The sequence below is a fragment of the Panthera tigris genome, chromosome E2 (genome assembly GCF_018350195.1).
Source record: "Panthera tigris isolate Pti1 chromosome E2, P.tigris_Pti1_mat1.1, whole genome shotgun sequence".
Lineage (NCBI taxonomy): Eukaryota > Metazoa > Chordata > Mammalia > Carnivora > Felidae > Panthera > Panthera tigris.
In genome coordinates this window covers 60,182,405-60,205,923 of record NC_056674.1, presented here as the reverse complement: position 1 = coordinate 60,205,923, position 23,519 = coordinate 60,182,405, and the positions used below count along the sequence as shown (strand labels likewise).

At 58.1% G+C, this 23,519-nt stretch overlaps 1 protein-coding gene and 2 long non-coding RNA genes across 7 annotated transcripts in view; 1 reads left to right on the top strand and 2 right to left on the bottom strand.

The window, feature by feature from the left end:
* The window catches only part of ZC3H18 (zinc finger CCCH-type containing 18), a 59,575-nt gene extending 55,306 nt beyond the window's left edge, over positions 1-4,269 (bottom strand). The window contains exons 1-2 of one of the 4 annotated variants that reach the window (XM_042968180.1): positions 4,046-4,269; positions 2,990-3,006 (exon numbers count right to left, since the gene is read on the bottom strand). Coding sequence is in view for 2 of the 4 variants with exons in the window: in XM_042968178.1 (XP_042824112.1) it covers positions 3,061-3,112 (52 nt within the window). In the remaining 2 variants the exon portion in view is untranslated. Of the gene's footprint in view, positions 1-2,989; positions 3,007-3,060; positions 3,905-4,045 lie in introns of those variants that run through there. The other 3 variants (XM_042968179.1, XM_042968178.1, XM_042968181.1) reach the window with 3 other exon arrangements.
* Positions 4,270-4,389: 120 nt separating this feature from the next.
* On the top strand, positions 4,390-14,337 carry LOC122234019. Of its 2 annotated transcripts, XR_006211707.1 has the most exons (3): positions 4,390-4,678; positions 9,101-9,200; positions 13,966-14,337. It is a non-coding gene; the product is annotated as an uncharacterized LOC122234019 (long non-coding RNA). The 2 variants fall into 2 exon arrangements; XR_006211706.1 differs by lacking the exons at positions 9,101-9,200; positions 13,966-14,337 and adding an exon at positions 5,466-6,071.
* On the bottom strand, positions 5,821-7,327 carry LOC122234018. Its single transcript, XR_006211705.1, has 3 exons — positions 6,682-7,327; positions 6,383-6,516; positions 5,821-5,907 (listed from the first exon to the last, which is right to left on the bottom strand). It is a non-coding gene; the product is annotated as an uncharacterized LOC122234018 (long non-coding RNA).
* Positions 14,338-23,519: the final 9,182 nt, after the last annotated feature.

Below are 23,519 nucleotides of genomic sequence, written 5' to 3'. Positions count from 1 at the left end.
ACACCTCGGTACGTCTCTTCATCTGAAATATAGGGACAAGAGTATCTATTTTGCAAGATTGTAACAATTAGATGAGCTAAATCCTGATCATGTGCCTGACAGAGGCTCCACACATTCGAATCTGAACTGAACTGGTGAGAAGTAAAGGTACTCCCCAACTTCTAAGAACCAGACTCTTATCACCCGTCAGACACACTTCCAGTCTCTGCGAGCACTTAGGAGTTAATTCATTCATGGTTTCATCCAACAAACAGCTGTCTACTCGATTCAAGACTGGATCACTGAAACAACTCTGCAATGAAGCTGACAGCCACCACCGCCTGCTGAGAGATGACCCCCCCCCCCTTCCCCCCGTGTCAGGCACCTGACCAATCCCTGTCAGCCTTCCAAATAAACCATGTTCCCCGTCACAGATAAGGAGACCTAGGCCGCATGGCCACGGAGTGGGTATCTAGGGACCGCAAGTCAGAACTGCACCCGGAGTGTGTGGTCAATTACAGAACCCCGTACTCTGCGTGAGCGCGTGCTACCCGCCGAGGAACCCACCCCTACGTTTTGCCACTGCTTCTATAGGAAATGGGACCTGAGTTCCAAACTGATTTTGTAAACTCTTTTTTGGGGGAACAGAACCTACACATAAACTGGGGACTGCTACTGAACCAGTAGAGTCTGCCTGTTTTTATTTTCTCCCTTTTAAGGCTTTGTGCTGATCCATCTATAACTTCTTAGCCCTTCTACAAAACCACATTTTCATATATGTGGAACAATTAACATACCACTTACGTAGTCCATTAGTTAAAAACCAGTTATGAACATATGAAGACCCAACTTGTGACACCAGTCATTTTAAGCTCGTCTGCAGTTTGAATCTTAGGCACATAAGCTAAACAGAAATCCAAGAGAAGAACCCCCAAAGGTGCACACCGTTATACCGGCCCCGTGAGCAACGCAGACTCAGATTCCCATCTGGAGATGCTGGAGCACTGTGGCAGGAAAGTCACTTTAAGAAGTCCTTATTGAGTGCACACCCCCCACGGTGTAAATTGTGGAAATCAATTCAACATTCCAAGGACACAAAGCTAACTTCCTGACTCTCAAAGGCAGTTTTCAGAGCTGACCAGAAGGCAGCAGGGCTACCTAAGGCCCCGTGCACCCGCCACCATGGGTTCAGTCCAGTGCACCTGCCACTCTGGGCAAGTGCACCATCTTGAGAGTCAAAGGTTCTAAACTTTGCCAAGAATCCTCAGTTACAGGTGACTGTGCGAGAAGAGCGGAGTAAAAAGTCCGCCTCTTTGGGGGCAGCCCAGTGTTCTCTGGTAGTGGTGCTTAGCCTTTAGGAGAGCAGGGAGGGCTCGCGTCCCTAGAAAAAAGAGAATATGTGCAACGTATCTTCCACTTTAGGGAGTTCAAGACCCCCTGGGGTCCATCCGCTGTCCCCAGATTAAGAGCTGGTCCCTTAAGTATACTGTACGTTACCGTACTCCAAATCCATACTTACCACGCCGTCCACAACTGTTGGTCTGCAAAGTCTGTCGGCGGGCCCCGCCCCCACCCTACATGGAGTACCTGAGGCGAAGGGTTCAGACTCACCTCTCTACTCCCCAAGCTCAGCAGACAGCTGGCACCGAGTAGCACGGCTCCACGTACTTTACTGTCTAAACGGGGTCACGGTTGAGACTGAAGCGGGGGGGGGGGGGGGGGCACTATGAACAATTACAACAGCCATTAGGAGGTGCTGTCCTAGGCACACTGGGACGTACGATCCCCCTTAGAAGGCCCTGATAATTTCCTGAGGAGTCGCCTCTCGTCTTTACCTGGGGAGCCCCTTGGGATTTTACGGTATGAGGCTGCTCACAGGTGAACACGCTGCACAGAAAAACACGCCAAAGAACCTGCCTATTAGAAACAACCCGAGTCACACCCTGCTGCCCGGAAGAGAAGTGTCACCGGGGGTCAGAAGAAGGCTTGCCTTCCAGGCCCCGTGCCGGGCAGGCTCACCGTCTCTCGGGGCACCTATGTCCTGTTTGGAGACGAACTCGGCGTGGCAGCCATGTGAGTGCACACCCCGGGCCACATGCCAGGAAGAACACGCAGCCTACGGATGCAGACAGTGACACGGGCTCTTGTCACGTCTTCACCAACTCCTGGGCTCGGAGTTTTTACTCGGCTCTTCTCACACAATCACCCTGTAACCGAGGATTCTTGGCAAAGTTTAGAACCTTTGACTCCCAAGATGGTGCACTTGCCCAGAGAACCGAATGACAAGTGTCCATCCATCACCGTGTTTCCACTGCAGGCTGCTTTGGGCAGGTGACACTTGATAAATGCTTGTTGGCTAAATGACAACATCTTGTTACTTGATAAACTACCTGTTGCATACCAGAAACTGGAAAGAAGCGCTCATTTTTAGAAGACGATACCAGAACTCAGACGTGCAGTGAGTGGAGTCTCGTCACCCAGCAGCCACTCTGGAGTCTGGAGGGCTGCGCACGGATTCCAATAGCAACGCTAAAGTGCAGAACGTTTTGGGAACTTCTCTTTTTCAGCGACGTTTGGGACCTTTTCTTCTCCCGCTCTAGTGGCCGCAGATGCTCGTCCTCTCAAGGTAGGTCACTCGAGAGATCTCAGGAAACCCAGGAGAGGAGCGACTAAGCCACGTAAGAGGACTTCTGGTTAAATGCAGGGTACGACTATCGAATGGGACTAACCTTCTCACCCGACGCAGGTACTTACGGCCAAAACAAGAGTTCTCAGGAGGCTGTGGCAAAGGAGCACCCGTGAAATACAAGCATAACCTTTCAGGAAGGTAACTTTTAATAGAGCAATCCCTATTTGAAGGTCTAAGTTCTGGTACATCCAGTTACCATCCTGATTCAAAACGTCACAGGTTCACAACATCTAAAGGAAGGATGTCAAGACTGGTGACAGACACCATCCCCAACCGGACTAAGCCTGACCACCAAAAACTCCTCAGGAAAGAAGCACTCACCTTGAGATGATCTGTAGCTGTGAAAAAGTAAAAAAAAAACCTTCTTAAACACGAGCAAGGCCACAGCTTACCTGTTTGCTCTCTGAAAGGATTCCACCGAGCTTTCTTACAACATGTGAGCATTTCCCACCCCAAACCAGGGAGGAGTTCCAGCCTTTGGGACACAGAGCTGGCTGCGCTCCACACGTGTGCTCAGGCTGTAAAATCCTCGGGCCAGACTCCCATCCACAGGCAACAGGGGAGGTGAGTCTCAAAGAAGAAATGATGAGACGCTGCTCTGCCCCCAGACAGTACTACAGAGGCCAAGCACTCCCTTCTTCCATTTTCCCCAAACGGATCAGAAGACTGCCCCACTCTTGCCAAAGACCTTGTTGAACAGCGCTCTCTTAAAACGATCGGCCACACTACTCGGCAAATTAGCTGTCACAAAGTATTCGACAAAACTTAACTTTCAGCAGATGCAAGGCTGGAAGTGAGTTTTTCCAAAGGACTCGGCATCCTCCGGGCTCCTAACTTAAGGAGTTAAGTTAGTGGCGCGCGCGTTGGGGCACAGCCAAAACATCCAACCTGTGCACCGTGAAGCTGAGGGAGCAAGTTCCGGGAGGCTCCAGAGAGCTCAAAGTTCCCGAAGAGCCCATCCCCGGTCTTGGCTGGCCTCCTCCGCCGGGCGAACCTGCGTGCCTCCCCCCGCTACTCCTGCTGTGGGCGGCAAACATGTGCCACGCGAATGTCCCGGAAGAGAAATGACAGCTTCGAGAGTATCGACTCCACCGCTGGGCGCACAGGCGGCCGCGGGGAGTTCGGGGTCTGAGTGGGTTCCAGGGCCCCGTGGGCCGGCTCGCAGCGGACTGAACGCGGGATCGTGTGTGTTTCAGGGACCCCTTCCCAGGGCCCGAGGGCCACGCTCGGCCGGGGACGCAGCCCGGAGCGCTCCCCGGAGGCGGCGGCGCCGGAGCTCCCGGGCCTCTGCTCCGCGCCGCCGCCACGCTCCCCGCCCGGCCGCCTCGGCCTCCTCCCCGCCGGCCCGGCCTCCCCGCCGCCGCCGCCGACACTTACCTCAGCGCGAGGGCGGGGAGGGGGCCACGGCTCCGCTGGCGTCGGGGCGGCGCGGGGAAGACGTCCCTCGGCCCTTCCGCTCCTCACAGGCTCCGGCTTGAGGCGCGACGCGGGCGGAACAAACGGGCTCCACTACCCGCGGGGGCCGGCCATTGTGCGACGTCATCAGGCCGCGACGGTCGTCCTGCGGGCCGGCGGGCTTCCCTCCCTCGCCCCGCCCTCCGCCCGCTTCCTTCCGGCCTCCGCGCGGCCGCCTCCGCGCGGCCCCACCCCCGCGGCGCGCGCCTGCCTGAGCCTGCCACGGCGCAGGCGCCGCCCAAGCCCCCGCCCTGGGGCGTGTCTCCGAGTCCACGCGCGGCCGGCCGCCCGAACACGCCTGCGAGGGGCGGGGCGAGCTGGCCGCGCCGCGCGGTCACGTGACGCCCCGCGCCGCTGGTTCCCGCCCGGCGGCCTCGCCCTCTTCCCGCGGACCCGTGAGCTCCCGCCACGCGGATGTGCGCGCCCAGCGCAAAGTTACTCGTGTTTCCCGCACTGAGCTGAAACGGCAGACCCCCGACAGTTTTCGCGGCTTCCGTCGGATTGCATCGCTTATGTTCACTGAGTGTAAGCGACTCAACACAGAATTGATCCTTTGTGAGTATTGAGTTTAAATGTCAAAGCTTACAAATTGTAACCGTTTCCGGTTTCGTAAAAATAATCAGCTCAACGCAGAGATTAATCATTTCTCAGATACTGAGATTAAATATCAGCGCTTAACAACTTCATTTCCGCGGGAATAAACAGCTCTCCCTATTACTAGAATGATCAGTGTATCAGAAGGACGTCACGTGGCACCTGGAGCATTTTTGGCAGCTCACCAGCTGTGGGCACAGCCCCTCGGGGTGGGGCCATCCTGCGGAGGGCCAAACACAGCACTTTAAAAAAAAAAATTAATTTATTAATTTTTTTTGAAAGGGTGTGAACGGTGAAGGAGCAGAGGGAGAGGGAGACACAATCCAAAGCAGGATCCAGACCTTGTGCTGTCAGCACAGAGCCTGATGAGGGGCTAGAACCCACGAACCACAAGATCGTGACCTGAGCTGAAGTTGGAAGCACAACTGACTGAACCTCCCAGGCGCCCCTAAGATTTTATTTTTAAGTGATCTCTACCCCCAAGGTGGGGTTCAAACTCAGGACCTCCAGATCAAGAGTCCCATGCTCCCCCCTCTGAAGGCACTTTCCATTTTAGAGAGGAAGGTCCTGGGCTTGGTTGAATGCCCGGCAGTCTTGGCCTTAGGAGTTTTAATCGTTTGCCAACAAGGGAACCAAGTTTCCTTTTGCGCTGGGTCCTGCAGATTATGTAGTGGGTTCTGGGTGTAATTAAGGGTTTGGGGATGTGCTAAGCAGAGCAGGCCTTCATTCAGCCATCTTCCTCCTCCAGAAAATTCGCAATAAATACTAACAGCTCCTCCTTGGTGCAGTCTGCCACTGTTCAGCCGCAAATAAGTCTGGCACGCCGTGGAGTTGCGTGAACTCATAGATGTTTGCCCCATGTCGTCTGAACAAATGAGCCAGGGAAGAAACGAGTTACCGTATCACCCAGCAATGCCACTCCCAGGTTGCTGAACCAAGAGAAATGAAACCTGTGCACACAGACATCTGTACGCGAATGGATGTTGGTAACAACTTTATTCACAACAGCCACGAGGGGAAACTACCTGCGTGTTCATCAAGTGATGATAGGTAGATACGGTCTATCCGTCCAGTAGAATATTACTGAGCCACATAAAGGAATGTAGCCTTTTTAAGAAGAGAGAGCAAAGAGTTCTCTGTCTCCTCCTCCAGCCGCCACGGGAGGGCACAAGAAGGTGCCATCTGCAACCCTGGAAGAGGGCTTTCACTAGAACCTGACCACACCAGCTCCCTGTTCTTGGGCTGCCAGCCTCCAGAACTCTGTCCGCGATTCTACCTCCTCAGTGAATCTCCAACCACCCTCCCTTTTCTCCAACCACCGTCACCACCTGCCAGGATTAAAGCTGCAGCTCCAGACCTGGTTCCCTTGTTGTCACTGTGCCCTGCCCCCATCCTCTCCCGGACACCAAGAGTCACCTGCCTATAATCTCACTGCTCCAGACTGAGGCCCCTCCGGCGGCTCCCCCTGTCCCCAGATCAGACCTGAACCCTTGGGCGTGCTGTCCCCGCTCCGTGACCTGCCCAGCCTGTCCCTCCAGCACGTGTTCCTTCTTTGCCCTCAATTTGCGGCACACTTCCTGGGCCACCAGGTGTTTACATGTGTCATTCTTCTGCCTGGGACGCTGCTCCTACATCTCCCCGCCTAACGTTGATCGTTCTTCAGACCTCGTTGATGATGGACCTTCTCCCAGAACCTTGACTGTCTACGCAGCACAGCTATGAGCTCCTGGTCAGGCACGGGTCGCTAATCACAGTGTTTGCAGCATCTGGGGTGGGGGTGTGTGTTGGGGGAGCAGCATCTAGAAAGACAGAAAATGGCCGAGGTGGGATCAGAACCCGGGTGTCTCTGAACGTAAACACCACGGCACCTCTGTGCTTTGAGCCAGAGGCCCTGGGTGTCAGCATATGAACGGTGTCCCTGTGAGCCTCAGTTTCCCTGCTCTATAAAGTGGGGCTGTTCACACCTGCCGCCTCCTCCCGAGAGAAGGAAGAGGGAGTGCGGTGACAGGCACACACGGTCGTCGGTTCGCAGAGCTCTTCCCTCACGGCAGGCCTTGTGCTGGGCATTGTCGTGAGATCCTTGGGAGGCACCCCCCCCCCGCCGCCCCCGTGATCTGTTTTTTATAGTTGAGGAGGTAGAAGGCGTAGGGGCGCACAGCTGGGGTTTCACCCCGGCAGGTGGACCGCAGATCCCAGGCGTTCTGTGACATCACAAATGAGGTGTCTCCAGGTGAAGTTACTCTGGGTGTGACTGTTCTGCAAGAGAAACATAAACATCTGTCTTAGCCACCCGGGTCGTTTGGAGTCAGCGTCACTAGCAGCCCCTCTGACCCTGACTGGCAGGCATTCTCCCGCCACGTTCAGTGCGCCAACACACGTGATCCCATCTGGCCGGGGCCATCGGGTCAGTCAAAGCCAACGGGCGTGCATTAACACTACTTAACCGCATGAGAGCGCTGCCACCACCGAGCTGGGACAGCTGGGACGGTGCCCTGAGGTCACTGGGTCTGAACCTCTCAAGCGTGGTGGTCTCTATTGGGCTACAACCACTTTGGAGAACGGCAGGCATATTGGGAGCAGTGCTCTGTGGCCAAAAACATGACCCTAGGCGGGCGGCCCAAAGTGGAGTCGGGCTTCAGCAACACGGGACCTGTTAGGAACGCACGGTCTCGGCCAAAATCAACCACTCGGGAAACAACAGACGATGACGAGGATGTGGAGAAAGGGGAACTCTCTTGCACCGTTGGTGGGAATGCACACTGGTGCAGCCGCTCTGGGAAACAGCGTGGACGTTCCTCAAAACGTTAAAACTAGAACTACCCTCCGACCCAGCAATTGCACGACTAGGCATTTATCCAAGGGATACAGGTGTGCTGTTTCGAAGGGGCACACGCACCCCAGTGTTTACGGCAGCGCTATCGACAACAAAGTATGGACAGAGCCCAAATGTCCGCTGACTGATGAATAAAGATGTGGTATATATAGAATGGAAAACTACTCAGTGATCAAAAGGAATGAAATCTTGCCATTTGCAACAACGTGGATGGAACTAGAGTATATGATGCTAAGCAAAGTAGAGAAAGATAAATACGATTTCACACATGTGGAATTTAAGAAACAGGAACACAAGGGAAGGGTAGCAAAAATAAGATAAAAAGAGAGAAGGAGGCAAACCACAGAAGACTCTTAAATACAGAGAACAAACAGGGTTGATGGGGGGGGTGGGGGATGGGCTAGATGGGGGATGGGCATTAAGGAGGGCACTTGTTGGGATGAGCACTGGGTGTTATATGTAAGCATTGAATCACTAAATTCTACTCCTGAAATTATCACGTTATATGTTAACTTACTTGGATTTAAATAAAATTAAAAAATTTTTTAAATGAGAAGCACTTGGGGCACCTGGGTGGCTCAGTCCGTTAAGCGTCCGACTTCGGCTCAGGTCATGATCTCACAGTCTGTGGGTTCGAGCCCCGCATCGGGCTCTGTGCTGACAGCTCAGAGCCCGGAGCCTGCTTCAGATTCTGTGTCTCCCTCTCTCTCTGCCCCTCCCCTGCTCTGTCGGGCTCTGTCTCTCTCCCCAAAATAAATAAACATTAAAAAAATTTTTTAAAAAGACTAAGTGAAATGAGCCAGTCAGAGAAAGATGAATACCGTATTATTTCACTTACATGTGGAATTTAAGAAAGAAAGCAAAGGAACAAAGGGGGAAAAAAGGGACAAACCAAGGAACAGACTCAACCATAGAGAACAAACTGATAGTTACCAGACCGGGGGGGGCGGGGGGGCGGGGGTGGTGGGGGGGGGGCGGAAGGGGGGGATGGGCGAAACAGGTGACGGGAATTAAAGAGTTCACTTATGATGAGCACTGTGTAATGTATGGGATTGTTGAATCAGTGTATTGTGCACCTAGAACTAATATGATGCTGTGTGTTAACTGTGCTGGAATTAAAAAGCTTGGAAAAAAAGCCTTCCCCGCTCCAAGGCTAATATTATGTATCATTATACTTTCATCATCATTATCATTATGTTTTCTCTTTAAAAGAGGAATGCACATTCTCAGGCCCTGCCCCGAGCTGCTGCATCAGGAACTCTGGCAGTGGGGCTGGCAGGCTGCCCTTCCACAGGCCTGGGGATCCGATGCCCCTGGAGGGCAAGAACCACGGGACTGTGGCGCTCTTGCCCGTGGCCTCTGGGAGACACGAACAAGGATACAGAAGATTTCGCAGTAATCACCAAAAAAAAAACAAGGGAAAAAAACAGAAACAGAAACAGAAAAAACAGTTTACAGCTATTTGCAATAGTGTACAATATGTATAATATTGTAATTGTTAAACATTGCAGTATGTGAACGTCAAGTGTATGCCTCTAATATCTGTGCAGGTGAAGCTGCTTCCACAAAGGGCATTGACTGCCCCTTTGAAGAGGGAGGAGGAAGCCACGTGCCCTCGTGAGCAGGGGGGCGACACGAAGAGAGCTTCACGTTGGTGATTTTAAATATTTATTTTTGAGAGAGAGAGAGAGGCAGACAGAGACAGACATAGTGAGAGCAGGGGAGGAGCAGAGAGAGGGAGACACAGACTCCGAAGCAGGCTCCAGGCTCTAAGCTGTCCACACAGAACCCGACGCAGGGCTCGAACCCACGAACCATGAGATCATGACCCGAGGTGAAGTTGGACGCTTAACCGACTGAGCCACGCAGGTGCCGCATGTCAGTGATTTTAAAACCTCATCTGATGGCTCCTACCCCTAGTCACCTGTGGGTGGCTCTGTTGCTTTTCCTCTTGATTTTCGGTGATCTGGTCCCCTTTTATAGCATGCCTTGTACTTTTTATTTGATGTTGGACGTGGTGGATAAATTTTTGTGGGGTGCTGGGGCGGCCTTACGCGCTCCCAGGGAGGGTGAGGCCTTCTGGGCGAGCGGGTTCAGCGGATCCCCGGGCCCTGTTAATTAAGCGTTGCTGCTGGGTTTCGCAAGGGCTGGTTTGTTTCCCGGAGTGTGGCTCGTACTCCTGAGTGGAGCCCCTGCGCGCTCAGAGGACCGTCTGCTCCGTCTGCCCAACTCAGTGTCCATGGGCTTGATCTACAACCTGTCGCTCCCGCTGCCACGCTGCTGCTGAACGCCCACTCACTGCCCTTCTCTGCCGGTTGTCACACTCTCCCCCAGTCCAGGCAGCCCAGGGGGCAGCCGTGGCCTGAGGGGTTCGTGCTCAGGATTCTGGGCTCCTTCTCCAGGCTTTCCCCTCAAGCTCCAGATGGTTTAGACCCTGTCTCCTCAGCTCAGTAAGGCCGCGCTTGCTGCCGTCTGTCCCCCCCACCCCGCCGCAGGGTGCACGCAGGGTTCACTTCGTTGTTTCTCTTTGCTCAAGGTCATAGCCCTACGGCTGCCAGCGTCGGCTGCCCTCCAAACGTATATGTGTGCGCATATGAGTATGTGCATATGTACGTCCGGCTTTGACCGTTGTTGGCGGGCGGCGGGGGCGGGGAGGTGCAACACTGGACTTTCACACTTCAAGGTGGCAATGCCCGCATGAGCCTCTGCTGTTTTCTCAAGCTGCCACCAGAGGGCACGCCAACCCAGGTGTTCTGCACGCCTGGGGATGGGATGTGGGAAGGGAGGTGGGGGGGGGGGGTGCGGCTCCCCCTGCCAGAGCCCCTCAGCCCTTCTCATTCTTGGGCTGCCATGTGGATGATGCCGGAAGGCAGGATGGGCCTCAGGCTCCTGGATATTCAAACGCTGTCTATTCCCACATGGGGAGGGGCACTCGCACGCTTGCACCCACACACACATTCCCTTTCATCTTCGTTTAGAAGCTCTTCCTCTGGCTTCCCTGGAACATTAATGGAGCACACAAATTTTGGGGGGCCTTTTTCTGTATTTGGAATTCACTTCTGCGAGACAACTATGGACGCAGCTTGCAGGAAGGGCCGCTGGTTCTGTCTGGGTGGGGACCCCACCCTCCTGTCACAGCCCCTACGCAGACACAGTGTGGGAGCGAGAGAGATCAAGTCTCTGCTGCCGGGGGGCCTGACTCCTGGGGGACCCCTGTCCTCTCCAGGCTTTGTCCCAGACTCCTGAGGGGTGCCCGGCACTGACCCCACCCAGCTGTTTCCCTTTCCTCCCTTGAGACATCCTGGGACAACCTCAGACCCAGCTGAGCCGTGGCTGCAGCCCGCTCCTCTCTGGTGTGGCTGAACGAGTGAAGAAATGACCGAATGATTGCATGAACGGATGTCAGTTTGGTTCCCATCTCGAAGCCTTTACCAAGGGCCAGGACTTAGTCCCACAGTGGCAGTGTGGGCACGGCACCCTGGTTCCATGCCGCAAGCCAACCAGTGGCTTTCCCCGCCCCAGTTGTCAGTGAAGCCTTTCTGGAAAACAAGGGGACTATGGTTGCCCGTCTCCAAGATGGCCCCAAGGAGCCCTGCCCGCTGGGACTCGCGCTGTGGAGCAGCCCCGCCATCCGGGCTGGCCCACCACGGCTTGGGCTGGCGGGGGAGGGAAAGGCAAGGTGTGCTGGGAAGGCCTGGAGCCCCACGTCTGTGCTCTTGGGGGCCCTGAGCTATTGTAGGACGTCCGGCTTCGCTGCTGGAGTGGCCGCGTGCAGAGGCAGAGGCCCCTAGATGGCACGGAGGGCAGGGCTCTGCTGTCCCAGCCAACCCCAGCCTGCCAGTCCTCCTCGCGAGGCACCAGCCAGGAGACCAGACGACCGCTGTCCCACCGTCATCAGGCACAGAGGAACCACCCGGAGGAGCCCGGCGGGCCCTCAAGTGTGCACGATAATGAAGCGGCTGTCTTCGCAGCCCAGTTCCAGAGAGCCAAGGCCACAGATGCTCCCTCGCACCTGGGACCTGGGGTCTGCACCCATGAGGCCCCCAGCCCTTGATGAGTGTACCACCTGAATGTGACTTTCCCTCCTTCTGGCACCAGCCTGCCTACGTCTCTATGCCAGCAGCCTTGTCCCATCTTCCGTTGCACAAACGTTGCCCCAGCTTCTATGAGCACCTCCTACCATCAGCAGAACCCACTGCCAAACACCCAGGATTAGCACCAGACAGCATGGCTTTCCACCGCCAGAAGGGTCACAGCTGTGGTGCCAGACATTAACCCTTTGGTTCCTGGGCCATGGAAGAGGTCCAGAAGTTTCCAAGGAGGGTCCAGTCGGCTGAGGTAGAGGGCCCTTGGTTATTGACATGTTGACATTAGTATGGGAGTCACGTGGCAATTTAGTGGCCGAGGAAGCCGCACTGATGCATACCAGCTGAACACCTGTGTGTTTCTTTGGGGGCTCACTCTGACACAACTTCCCTCCTCAGGGCCCATGGGGCATGCCCTGGGATGTGCCATCTGCAACTCACATTCGGAACCCCTCCTTCCCTGAGTCCCCACCCCCAGCTGGATGTTTTCACTGATTGCCAAGTCCCTAAGTCTGAGGACTTAGAGGTGACATTCTAGAAGTCTCACTGTGGCTCACCTCCAATCCCTGCAAAGTGGCCTTTCCTGCCCACACCCTGCCCTGCTCCTCGGGACCAAATGTAGGAGGGTTGTCATGAAAAGGGCAAACATTTTTTTGTCATTTTTTTCTAAATTACAGAACAAACCCACCTTTATAGATACAGATAAATAAGGTGATTTGGGCCCTGGTATGTGACAGGATCCGGGCGTGTCCAGAGCCTCGGGGGTGGGAGTGGCCGCCCAGCGCTGTGGCTGAGGACACCTACTTTGTAGAGGGATGGGTTTGGGTTCATATGTCCACTCTGCCCTCCACTAGCTCGCCTTCTGACGCTCTGCTTTCTCTTCTGAAAAACGGTGACAATAACAGTTGTCACCATAGGGGGGTGCTTGTGATAGCTACAGTGTGCCACGGGCTGTGCCCAGTGCCTGACCTCTGGTATGCCCCCGGCAGATGGCTGCTGTTAGGTATGAACACATTTGAGAATAGGAGACGATATTCACCGGTTATTTACAGATGCTCTTCCACTCACTCTGTTGTGAGCGCCTTTCCGTGCCAACTGGTACTTCCTACGACATCGGTCTTGACAGCCCGTTAGTCTCATGTGGGAACACAGCATCGAGTTCTTTCCAGTCTGAATGGATATTTAAGTTGTCAGCGAGTTGTCTTATTACAAACAAAAGCTGTGTAACTGCTACGTGACCCCAGGAGATGCCCCTGGAGGCTTCTTTGCTGCGGGTGGTGAGAGGCTGCTGGCTGCCGGCTTCCTGGGGCACACGGAGGGCGGAGATGCAAACGTCTGCAAACGTGGTCTGTCTACAGTGCGGGCGAGCCGGTCGTGGGAGAATTCAAGGCAGAGTGAAAGCACTCTCTGCACACGTTCTGGGTGTTGGAGCTGTTGCTGCTCTGGTGGTGTCTTTCCTATCCTAGACAGAGGGAGGACTCCCCAGGATCAGGGGCAAGGGGAGTGGAGTAGAGGAAAGGACCGGCGTGAGGCTGAAGATGTAGGTTCTTGTCCCAGCTCTGCTGCTTCTCCGCTGTGAAGGGTGTCCTGCCCCATAGGGCCGACCGAGACACTCTGCACACAAACACTTAGCACAGCTCGTGGGGTGTGGTGAGTGGTCACGAGTCTTAGCTGTTTGTGCCGATTTCATTTACTAGCGTTAACTGCGTGATTTGGGCGAGCCGCTCTCCCTGTCTGGATGTCCGATTTCACTTCCACGGGCCTTGGTGTAGATGGGTGTGTTGCCGCCTTCCACGCCATTTGATTCCATTCTCTCCTGAGGTCACCGTGCCTCTGGTTCCGTCTGGAAGGACGCAGGATAAGGCAGCAGGTGGTTTCAGCACCAGCAAGGGAGGACAGCGCCTGGAGCTGTCCATGGGCTGAAATCTCGGGTGGGTCTCCCTGAAGGAGGGCAGGAGAGGTGTGGCCCGCCTCTGGAGGAGGCAGCAGCAGGGATGGCGGGAGACAGGCTCTGCATCTGGGAACAATGAGCCTGCCATGCGACCGGGGCTCACGGGGTCAGAGCCTTCCCAGACGTTCCCGGCAGCCCCAGGGGGGAGCTGGGGTGCCATGCTTAGAAGCAGGAGGGACCAGGCCTGCCATGTATGGGTATCTCCTGCCACCCTTTCCCCTCCCCGTCAGCCCTCTCCCCTCTCCACTCATCTCTGTGGTCCCGAGTTCAGCCAGGTCCTGGAAATCACAGTTTTGGAGCCATGTTGATGAAAATGCCACTCAGCCTGAGCTTGTGTGCAGAAGCGTCTAGCTGTGTCGTCTGTGATTCCCCCAAACAGGAAACCAGCCAGAAGTCCATCGACAGCCTGTCACGCACGGACATATTGCAGAGAATCCTAGGGCAGAACATTACACAGCAGTGGAAATGGACGAGCTATAGTCACGCTCGGCGGGGATGGATCTCTCAACGTGATGCTGGGAAGAGGCAGCACACAAATAATTATGCGTGGTTTACTTCTGGTTATAGAAAGGTCACGGGCAGGCAAGATGAAGGACGGCATTTGGGGCTGTAAGCCAGAGAAGTGGTGGCCATCTGCATAAGGAGGGCAGGGGTAGTGGTCACCTACACGATCACTTTATTGATTCAACCAGTAATTTGTGTTTGGTGCACCTTTTCATGTGTATGTTATGTTTCAAAATGAAAAAATAAAGAAGAGAAAGTCACTAGGGGTCATCGGAGTTTCTGGAGGAGAGGGCTATTAAAACACACATTCAAGGGCACTGCTGCTGGTCATTCAATTTGGTGGCCAGGAATACACACACTAACAGGGTCCCTCCTTGGTTCTGAGGTGTGTGCCTGTGACCCCTACAGCCCACGACCCCGAGATCAAGAGTCGCATGCTGTACCGACTAAGCCAGCCAGGTGCCCCCTGAAATCTGCATTTAAAATTAAAAAAAAAAATTTAACATTTATTTTTGAGAGACAGAGTGCGAGCAGAGGAGGGACAGAGAGAGAGATACAGAATCTGAAGCAGGCTCCAGGCTCTGAGCTGTCAGCACAGAGCCCGACGCGGGGCCCAAACCCGTGAGATCGTGACCTGAACTGAAGTTGGTGCTAAATCGACTGAGCCACCCAGGTGCCTTTAAAATGTTTTTTAAGTGTTTATTTAATTTTGAGAGAGGGAGAGACAGAGAATGAGCAGGGGAGGGGCAGAGAGAGAAGGAGACACAGAATCCGAAACAGGCTCCAGGCTCTGAGCTGTCAGCACGGAGCCCGACGTGGGGCTCGAACTCACAAACTGAGATTATGACCTGAGCTGGAGTCAGACAATCAACCAGCTGAGCCACCCAGGCGCTTCTGAAATCTGTATTTTAAATGTCTCAGAAAAGCCAGGCCCCTGGCCATGTGGGGGAAACAGTCTGGGAGCCCTGCTTCCTGGGCCAGCTGAGGGGTCCCTTTGGGCTCTCCTCCTGAGGGCTAGCCAAGAGGTGTGGCAGCCATGCCCCCCCATGGGGCACACGGCAGCACCCCTGCCTCCCAGAGTCCCCAGACTTGGGCTCTAGTCCTGCCCCTGACCCAGCCATTCCCCCTCCCAAGCCACAGTCCCCGTTCTGAAATGAGCTGCAGGCGACGCACACTGAGCGTGTCGTTCCTTCCTCTCCACAGCCCTGTGAAGGGCCCTCGAGGGCTGGGGCGGGGGTGGACCCCACACCAGAGTCACCTGCAGATTGTAGACACCTGAGGGTTCCCCAGTTACTCCCAGCCTGGCCGCGCAGGAAAAGGGGGCCCGTCCATGCCCTCCCCACCTCCTCCCTGGATTGGTACCTCCTCCTGTTAGGCCACCAGTGGCTCAGCTGGCTAAGCAGGGTCCCTCTCAGCCTGATGAATTTGGGCAGCCCCCTGCCCCAGGCCTGGGAGGGGAAGTGGGGGCTGTGCCTCGGGTCTCCTGCTGGGGAAGCTGCTGCGGGTTGGCAGTCAGCCCTGCAGGGGGAGGGCGGGGAGAGGGGGGGAGCGGGGAGAAGTTGGCAGGGCCGCGTGTGTCTGTGTGTGAGCGCACACCGGAGGCTCGCCCGCGCACAGCTCTGCAGCTGCGGGATGAGACGCCTCCGTGCGCGGAATGGCTGGGGCACCGGGACTGTCTCCCCCTCCCTGTCCCTGGAAGGAGGAGGAAGGCTCCTCCTGGGGGGAGTTGTCTGAGCTTTCAAGTTTCTCCAGGGCTGGGCTGGGAGATGGCTGTCGCCCATCTGGTGGAACGTTTGGTGCAGAAAGGCTGGCGTGCAGGCGGGGTGGGACCTGGGGAGGTCCTCTGAGACCTGAGGAGGCAGGGACCGGGCCAGCTCACACTGCGGGGGTCCGCACACTGGAGGGGCAGCTGTGAGGACTGTGGGTGCAGTCCCGGGGCGGCCAGCCTCCACGGTAGAAGGCAGCTGAGGCCCTGGGGGTGGCAGCAGCTGTGTTGGGGTCCGGGCCTGACTATCTCTTCAGCCAAACAGAATGGGGGCTCGTTTTCAGGAGAGCGATGGGCCTGGGGGCCCCTGTGGATCCAAGTGTGCAGGCGTCTATGAGTACAGGCGTGGGTGTGTGTTCCACGCACGTGTGCACCTGCCACGTGAGTGTGGGCAGTGTGTGTGTATTTGCGGCGGTGGAGGGGTGAGTGAGCTTATGCTGTGATTCACCTACGTGCATGTGCATTTGGGTCTGCGCGTTTTGGGTGTTAGGGTGTGTGTGGGGGTCATTCACGTGTGTGTGCAGGAAGACGTGTGTGCTGCATGTGGGTGTGTCAGGGTGTGTCGTGTCTGTGTGTGTGGCCGTGTGTGCCGGATCTGCTGAGGAGGGTCCGTGAGAGCTCGTGTGTGTGTGTGTGTGCATGTCTGCGTGTTTTGTGCGTGTGCAGGTGTGTGGGCAGCGTCCTAGGGCACACCCGGCCCTGCCCCAATTCTGTGCCCTGGTCCCTGCCCCGTGGGGGCTGCGGCGGGGGCTCTTGGCCACTTAGAGCCGGCAGGACTGGGCCAAGCCCCGGCCTGCTGGCTGTCTCAGCGCGTGGTCTGCCTCAGCTTCCCCTGCTGCTCACCTGCCCCCACTCCGGGCCCTAGAGGGGGCCGGCCTGGCTGACGGGGGAGCAGGGCGGGGCCGCCCGCGGAGGGGCAGAGTGACTCTGGGCTGTTTCGGGAGCAAGAGTGTGCCACGGCCCCGGCCCGGGGCTTGCGGGCAAGAGCCGGTCATTGGCTTCTGGCTCGGCTCCTGGGCGACCCAGCGTGGGCGTCACACGACCCCGGTGTGCTGATCGAGCTTGCTCCCTGCTGCACGAGAGGAGGGAGCTGCCGTCAGCCCCACTGACGGATGGGGCTGCCGAGGCTCAGGGAGATTGGAACCTTAATGCTAACGTTAAGTGGCAGACATCGAACCAGACTCCAGGTCCAGAAGTTTCCGTGCCCTGCCGTTTCTCCAGAATCTCACCGTGTCCCTGAGTCTCCCCACTTCACAGATGAGCTCACCGAGGCTGAGGTGCTGTGTGGCTTCCTCGCGACACAGGCCAGCTGACCTCTGAGCGCTCAGGATGTGCTAGGCCCAGGGAGTGATTACCCGGGCTGATCCTGCCCACGGTCCTGTGCGTGAGGTATGGTTGTCAGCTGTCTTCGTGCACCAGGAAACAGGCTCGCGGGTGGCACCGACTGGCCGCGGAGACTCGGATGTGTATTCCCCGTTCTGTCCCCTTTCTGGCCAAACAGCAGCCTCACAAGCATAGGGTCCCTGGTGTCCCTCGGGGCCTGGCTTATAGGACCGCAGGTGTCGGCTGGGCCTTGCGCGTGCACGGGCCCGGCCCCGCTGACCGGGGATGCCTCCCGGAGCTCCCCCTTCTCGCCCGCTCCGGCGCCCGGTCGGCCACCACGACAATCCCCTCAACGCGCCCCCGGCCCTTGGAGAGGCTGACCCGGGCCCGACTGAGTACAGGTTGGTCCTCGTGTACGTGACTGGCATGTTGGGCAACGCCGTGGTGGTCCTGGTGACCGTCCGGGGCGTGCACAGCCCCAGCGGCTGCTACCTGGTCAGCCCGGTCCTGGCGGACCTCACCGTGCTGGCGGTCGGGGGGCTGCCCGACGTCGCTGGCGGCCTGGCTGGGCAGTGGGTCTTCTGGGCTGCCCGGGCACCGCCTACTAGCAGCTCCTGGGCATCGGCGTCTCCTCCCGCTCCGTCCTGGCATCTGCTGCGGAGAGAAGGCGCTCCCTGGCCCTCAGGCCTCTGCCTCCCACACAGCACTTCCCGCCCGGGATCCTTGGACGCTGAGCCTTGGCTGAGCGGGAAGGCCTGTTCCCCGTGTCCAGAGAAGGGAGCAGGGGTGAGGCCCCGGGAGGCCCGGAGTGAGAGGGGCTCTTCCCTCAACTCCGCTGCTAACTTGCCACGAGACGCCAAGCGATCCTACATTCCTCTGGGCCTTGGTTTCCCCATCTGGGAAGTGGGCATTTGCACTGGACGTTCTCGTGGGCTCCTTCCAGCTTTGATGTTAGCCCCGAGGGGCAATGTAGCCCAGAGTTGAGCGTGTGGGCTCTGAAGCCTGCTGACTGGGTTCAAAACTGGCTCCGCCCCTTCCTAGCTGCGTAGTCTTGGGCAGGCTGGCTCAGAGGCTAGGTGGCTCGTCCAGGGCCACACAGAATGGGGACACGATTGAGGCCTCTGACATCCAAATGCTGGCCCGGTCCTGACTTTCCTGGGCTGTCGCTGCCTGGGGTCCAGGGGTTTCCGCCACCGGCCCACGCTGGTTGATCCCGTGGCCTAGGCATGGCAGGCTGGGGACCCCGGTCTAGGCTCTGAGCCGGTGGACGAGGGGTGTGTGATGTCTTTGGCTGCCTCAGTTGGAGACCTTTGGGGGCTGGCAACTAAAAACTCACTGGAGCTCTCACAGAGGTCGGAGGTCTGTGAAAGGACACTGGGGTCCCTGGGCCTGCGGCAGACGTGGCTGAGCCCAGTGGGCCTCAGGGGACACGGCCCTCGGGGCAGCCCCTCCCACACGTCCTCCCACCCTCCCCTCAGGACCGGCACCCTGCTCCGCCAGCCCTCAAGGTTGCCACCTAGCGCCCTTAATCCCCGTGGCCCTCGACTTCTTCTGCGACAGGACCAGATGGGGAACCTGACGGGCCAAGCTGGTCATGCACACACACGTGCACGCGCAGGGCTCACCTGATCCCACGGCCCCAGGGCCCAACACGGCCGCCTTGTGGCTGCAGGTACGTCGCCATCTGCCACCCAACGCAGGCGCAGACTGCGTGCACCGTGGCCCCGGGCCAAGTGGATCATCATGGGCATCTGGGGGGGAGCACGTGTGACCACTGTCTCTCTGGTTCTTCCTGGGGAACCCCAGCGTCCGTGAGAGGCGGGGCCTTCAGTGCGTCTACAAAGAGTCCGGCAGCCTCTCCCTGCCCATCCGCCTGCTGGACTCCCCGTCTTGGCCCTCACTCCCCTGCTGGCGGCCACGGTCCTGTACGGGCTCATCGGGAGGACCTTGTTCCGGAGCGCATGGTCCCACCTGCCCCACCACAGGGGACGGTGAGGCCTGGCAGGAGGTGGGGACCCAGGAGAGGCGGCCCCAGGGGCCGGGTCCAAAGACTTCTGGTCTTCCAGGAAGCAGGTACGTGAGGTCTCCAGTGGAGCTGGCAGAGGGGGGGGCAGTGTGAAAGGAGGGGTTGGTAGGCAGAGGGGCGGGGAGATGGGGCAGAGGCAGAACTGGGCAGAGAGAGGATGCAGCCAGGCGTGCGTCTGTTCACTCACCGGGTGACTGCTCAGCCCCCACTCAGTTCTGGGCCCTGGCACTGGAGAGCACGGGGCACGGGGCACAGAGCAAGGGGCACAGGGCATGGGGCATGGAGCACGGGGCACGGAACATGGGGCATGGGGCATGGAGCACGGGGCACGGAGCACAGGGCACAGAGCACAAGAGCATGGGGCACGGGACATGGGGTATGGGAGCACAGGGCACGGGGCACAGGGCACAGGCCACAGGGCATGGAGCATGGGGCACGGAGCATGGGGCACGGGAGCACGGAGCATGGGAGCACGGGGCACAGGCCACGGGTCATGGAGCACGGGAGTATGGGAGCACGGGGCACAGGGCACGGGGCATGGAGCATGGGGCACAGGAGCACGGGACACAGAGCACAGGGCACGGGGCAGGCGCACACACACAGCCTGTGGGGGGCGGGGGGGGAGGTGATGCAGGACAGGGCTTAGGGGAGAGGCATGTACCAGAAAGCACTGGGGGGGTGGGGGGGGCCCTGGAGCGGAAGCGGGCCGGGCGCACTGGCCTGGCGTGAATGGCGGGGTCGAGGGTGCTTGTGACTTCGACTGCAGGGAGCGAGGAAGCCATGGGGGTCTCTGAGACAGGCCGTGGGAGATAGCCCGAGACAGGTGTACTCAGAAAGACGGAGGCAGGGGGAGGACTGAGCAGAGGGGACACCTGTGACCCAGCGAGAGAGATGTGAGAGGAAAGAGAGACAGAGAGAGATAGAGAGAGAGACAGAGACAGAGAGTAAGAGATAGAGAGATAGAGAGAGATAGGGAGAGACAGAGATACCAAGAGATATAGAAATAGAGACAGAGATAGAGAGAAAGAGACAGAGACAGAGAGATAGAAAATAGATACAGAGAGACACAGAGACAGGGAGAGACAGAGCCAGGTGCACAGAGTGGCAAAGACGTGTGTCCACAGGGCGCAGTGTGGCCCCGGACTCAGAGCTCTGGTCACACAGGTGGTCACACTTTCTGGGGCAAAAGACAGTGCCGACTGCACCCTTCTCGTCACAGTTCGGGAACGAGTTTGCTTGTCCTGACGCTGTGACTGGAGAGGGAGGCTCAGAGAGGCTCAGCGAGCAGGCGGCCCAGGTCACACAGCAGGAGCCCGGGAGCTGGGATGTCCCTTGGTCCTGCAAACCCAGCACCTACACCCTCACCCGCCGCCGCCTCTGGGCCCTGGAGACCGTGGCAGGGAGAGGCCGGCCCCAGAACGGACGAGGGGCCACCTGGAGACCTCCCGTCAGCTCTGAGCCCCGCCCCCCCCGGAGGCTCCTTGCCTGGGCCAGGCCGGTGGCTGTCCCCCAGAGGCCTGGACATGTGCCCCTTCCCCTCTCCGGTGACCCCAACTCCCTCAGACACCCTGGTCCTATCAGATTGTCCTGGGCTGCATGGGGGTGGGCTTCGAACCCCCTAGGTCTCTCTGGGTCTGGTGGCGCACTCCTGAACTGAAGGGGTGGGATGGGGTGCGGGCGGGGGTCCCGCCCAGAGGGGGGCGGCTGCACTGGAAGGGGCCGTCCAGACGGTCACGAGCGCGATGGGCTTTGGGGGAGGCGGGCTCGCGATGCCGTGCCGTGAGTTCTCTCAGCCCTCCGAGCTCTGCTTCCTGGTCCCCAAAGGGGAGACCGTGACGGCACCATCTCGAGGGAACCCGTGCAGTGCTCCCGGCTGCGTGGGGCCCCCAGGCCCCGTCCCAGGCATCAGCCTTTGCCAGCTGGGAATCTAAGCGGTCTGGGGGCAGGGTGCACCTGGGAACACAGGGCAGTGACCGGGTGCCCCCCGAGACGGAACTGTTTCGTGATCTTATCCACCAGGCCAGCCGGACATCACATGATGCCCAGCAGATATGCAGTAGCAGTTTAAGTCACTGTTTTCTTTTTTAATGTTTATCTACTTTTGAGAGACAGAGAAAGAGACAGAGCGCGATCAGGGGAGGGGCAGAGAGAGAGAGAGGGAGACCCAGAATCCGAAGCGGGCTCCAGGCTCTGAGCTATCAGCACAGAGCCCGATGCGGGGCTCGAACCCACGCACCATGGAATCATGACCTGAGTCGAAGTCGGACGCTTAACCGACTGAGCCCCCCAGGCGCCCCTGAGTCACTGTTTTAGGAATATTCTCATCACTACTCCGCAAACAGCTCCGAGGCGGGAGTTGTGGCCGCACCTTCCTGTGGTGTGTGAGCGGCCCCCAGCCTGAGCCCGTCTCCCACAGGTCACCAAGATGCCGCTCTCTGTCGTCCTGCGTGTGACCTACTGCACGCTGCTGCTGCTCAAGCCCCTTGTGGCCCGGCCCTTCCTGGACCCCCAGGTGGTTCCCTTGTGCCGCCCCTGCGTCCACACCAACAGTGCGGTCAGCCCCAGCGCCGACAACCTCAGGTCACGGAAGGTCCGGTCAGCCTTCCCGCGCCTGTGCAGGTGTAAGGCAGGGGAGGGACAGCGGCGCACAGCCACCAGCTCCAGTGTGGTCCCAGCGACCCCTCCCAGAAGGTGCTGGCCGACAGGAGTGAGGGCTCGGGTCCTCAGGCAGCAGGGCCCCCGCCCCGGCCACAGGAACCTTCTTCTGGCAGCGTCTGAGGGCCGCCCTCCTTCTGCCCAGTGCCCTGCCTCTCTCTGCTCGTGAACTGGGTCCTGCAGGCGTCGGCCCCGCCCACCTGTCCACCGGGCCAGGACAGGGGCAGACACCCTCTTTGCCGATGGCTTCCCTCCCCATGAACTAGGACAGTCGGGTGTCCTGGGTCCAAATGCTGGATGTTCAAGTCTGCATTCCATGTGGGAATCGGAGGGCCATTAGCCCCCGGGTGGGAGATCTGTACAGCTTGTAATGCTGAGCATCTCTTCGCGGGGGGGATGCCCCGAGGGCATCACGGTACCTTGCTTCCGGTCCCTGTCAACATGGCTTTCAGTGGTGGGTGCAGCCTGCCCGGGGACTGTCTTCCAATGTGGATAGAGACTACCTGGGGCCACATCGAGAGGGGACCCAGCTTCCACCGCTGATACCCAGAGATGCTTCATGGGGTAGGGGAGCCCCCACCCCAGACCGCCCCAGCGGAAGAGTGTGCCCCCCGGAGGGGCCAGCGGGGCTGGCCCCTTCCCGATCCCGCTGCTAAGCAGGAGCTGGGGGGGCAGGGACTGGGGCGAGTGGGGAGCCACTGAGGAGGCAGGACCAGCTTTGTGTGGTGATCCTTAATGATGGGGGGCTGTGGGCTCCGGGCTTTGCCTGGCACTCTCACCCCTGTGTGTATGAGGCCTGGACCCCTCTAGGCAGGCAGCCGCCTGTCTCCTGGAGGTGAGCCCTTGCTCTCCTGACCCCCGAGATGGACTTGCATCCCCGACCCTGTCCCTGTTCCTTCTGAGGTCACTTTCCTCCTGGCCTCTGTGGTGTCCGTTAAAAGCAGAAAATTTTCTTTTTCTTTTTTAAAATTTATTTAAATTCAAGTTACTTAATATACAGTGCAGTATTGGTTTCGGAGTAGAAACCAGAGATTCATCCCTTACATACAACACTCTTCTGTTTTGCCTCCCTGTTTTAATCATCTTTTTCTTTCCCTTCCCCTATGTTTTGGTTCTTAAATTCCACTTATGAGGAGCTGATTGGGAGGAGGTGTGAGTGTCGCCAGCTGGCCAAGCCCCTGAGGCCAGAGGATGACAGGACAGCGCCCACTAGGGGGCAAGCCCCCTGTTCAAGGCCACAGGGACCATGCACGACGCTTTGGATCTGTTTCCCAGCCAAAGCGGCTAAAAGCGGAAAAGCTTTGGGTAACTGGTGGGCTCAGCTGGGCCGTGAAATCCGCACAGACGTGTTGAGTTCTGATTTCTGCACGAAGTTCACTCTGCTACGGCTCGGACGCGTGCTGTCCCGGTGAGGACCGCCAGAGGGGCTACTGGCCATGGGCGTGGGCGCCGCGGCCAGGCCCGCGCCACCCCGGGGGGCGAGTGTGCGTCCCTGGACCAGCCCAGAACCTGTGCCCAGAGAGTGCCCGTGTGCCTCCGGGCAGGAGGGAGGCCCGAAACCTGTGCCCAGAGAGCGCTGGTGGTGCCCCCCGGGGCAAGTGTGAGGCCCGGGGAAGCCCGGGGCCCGGCCTTGCGTTCATCCCCTGCAGGTGCCGACGCA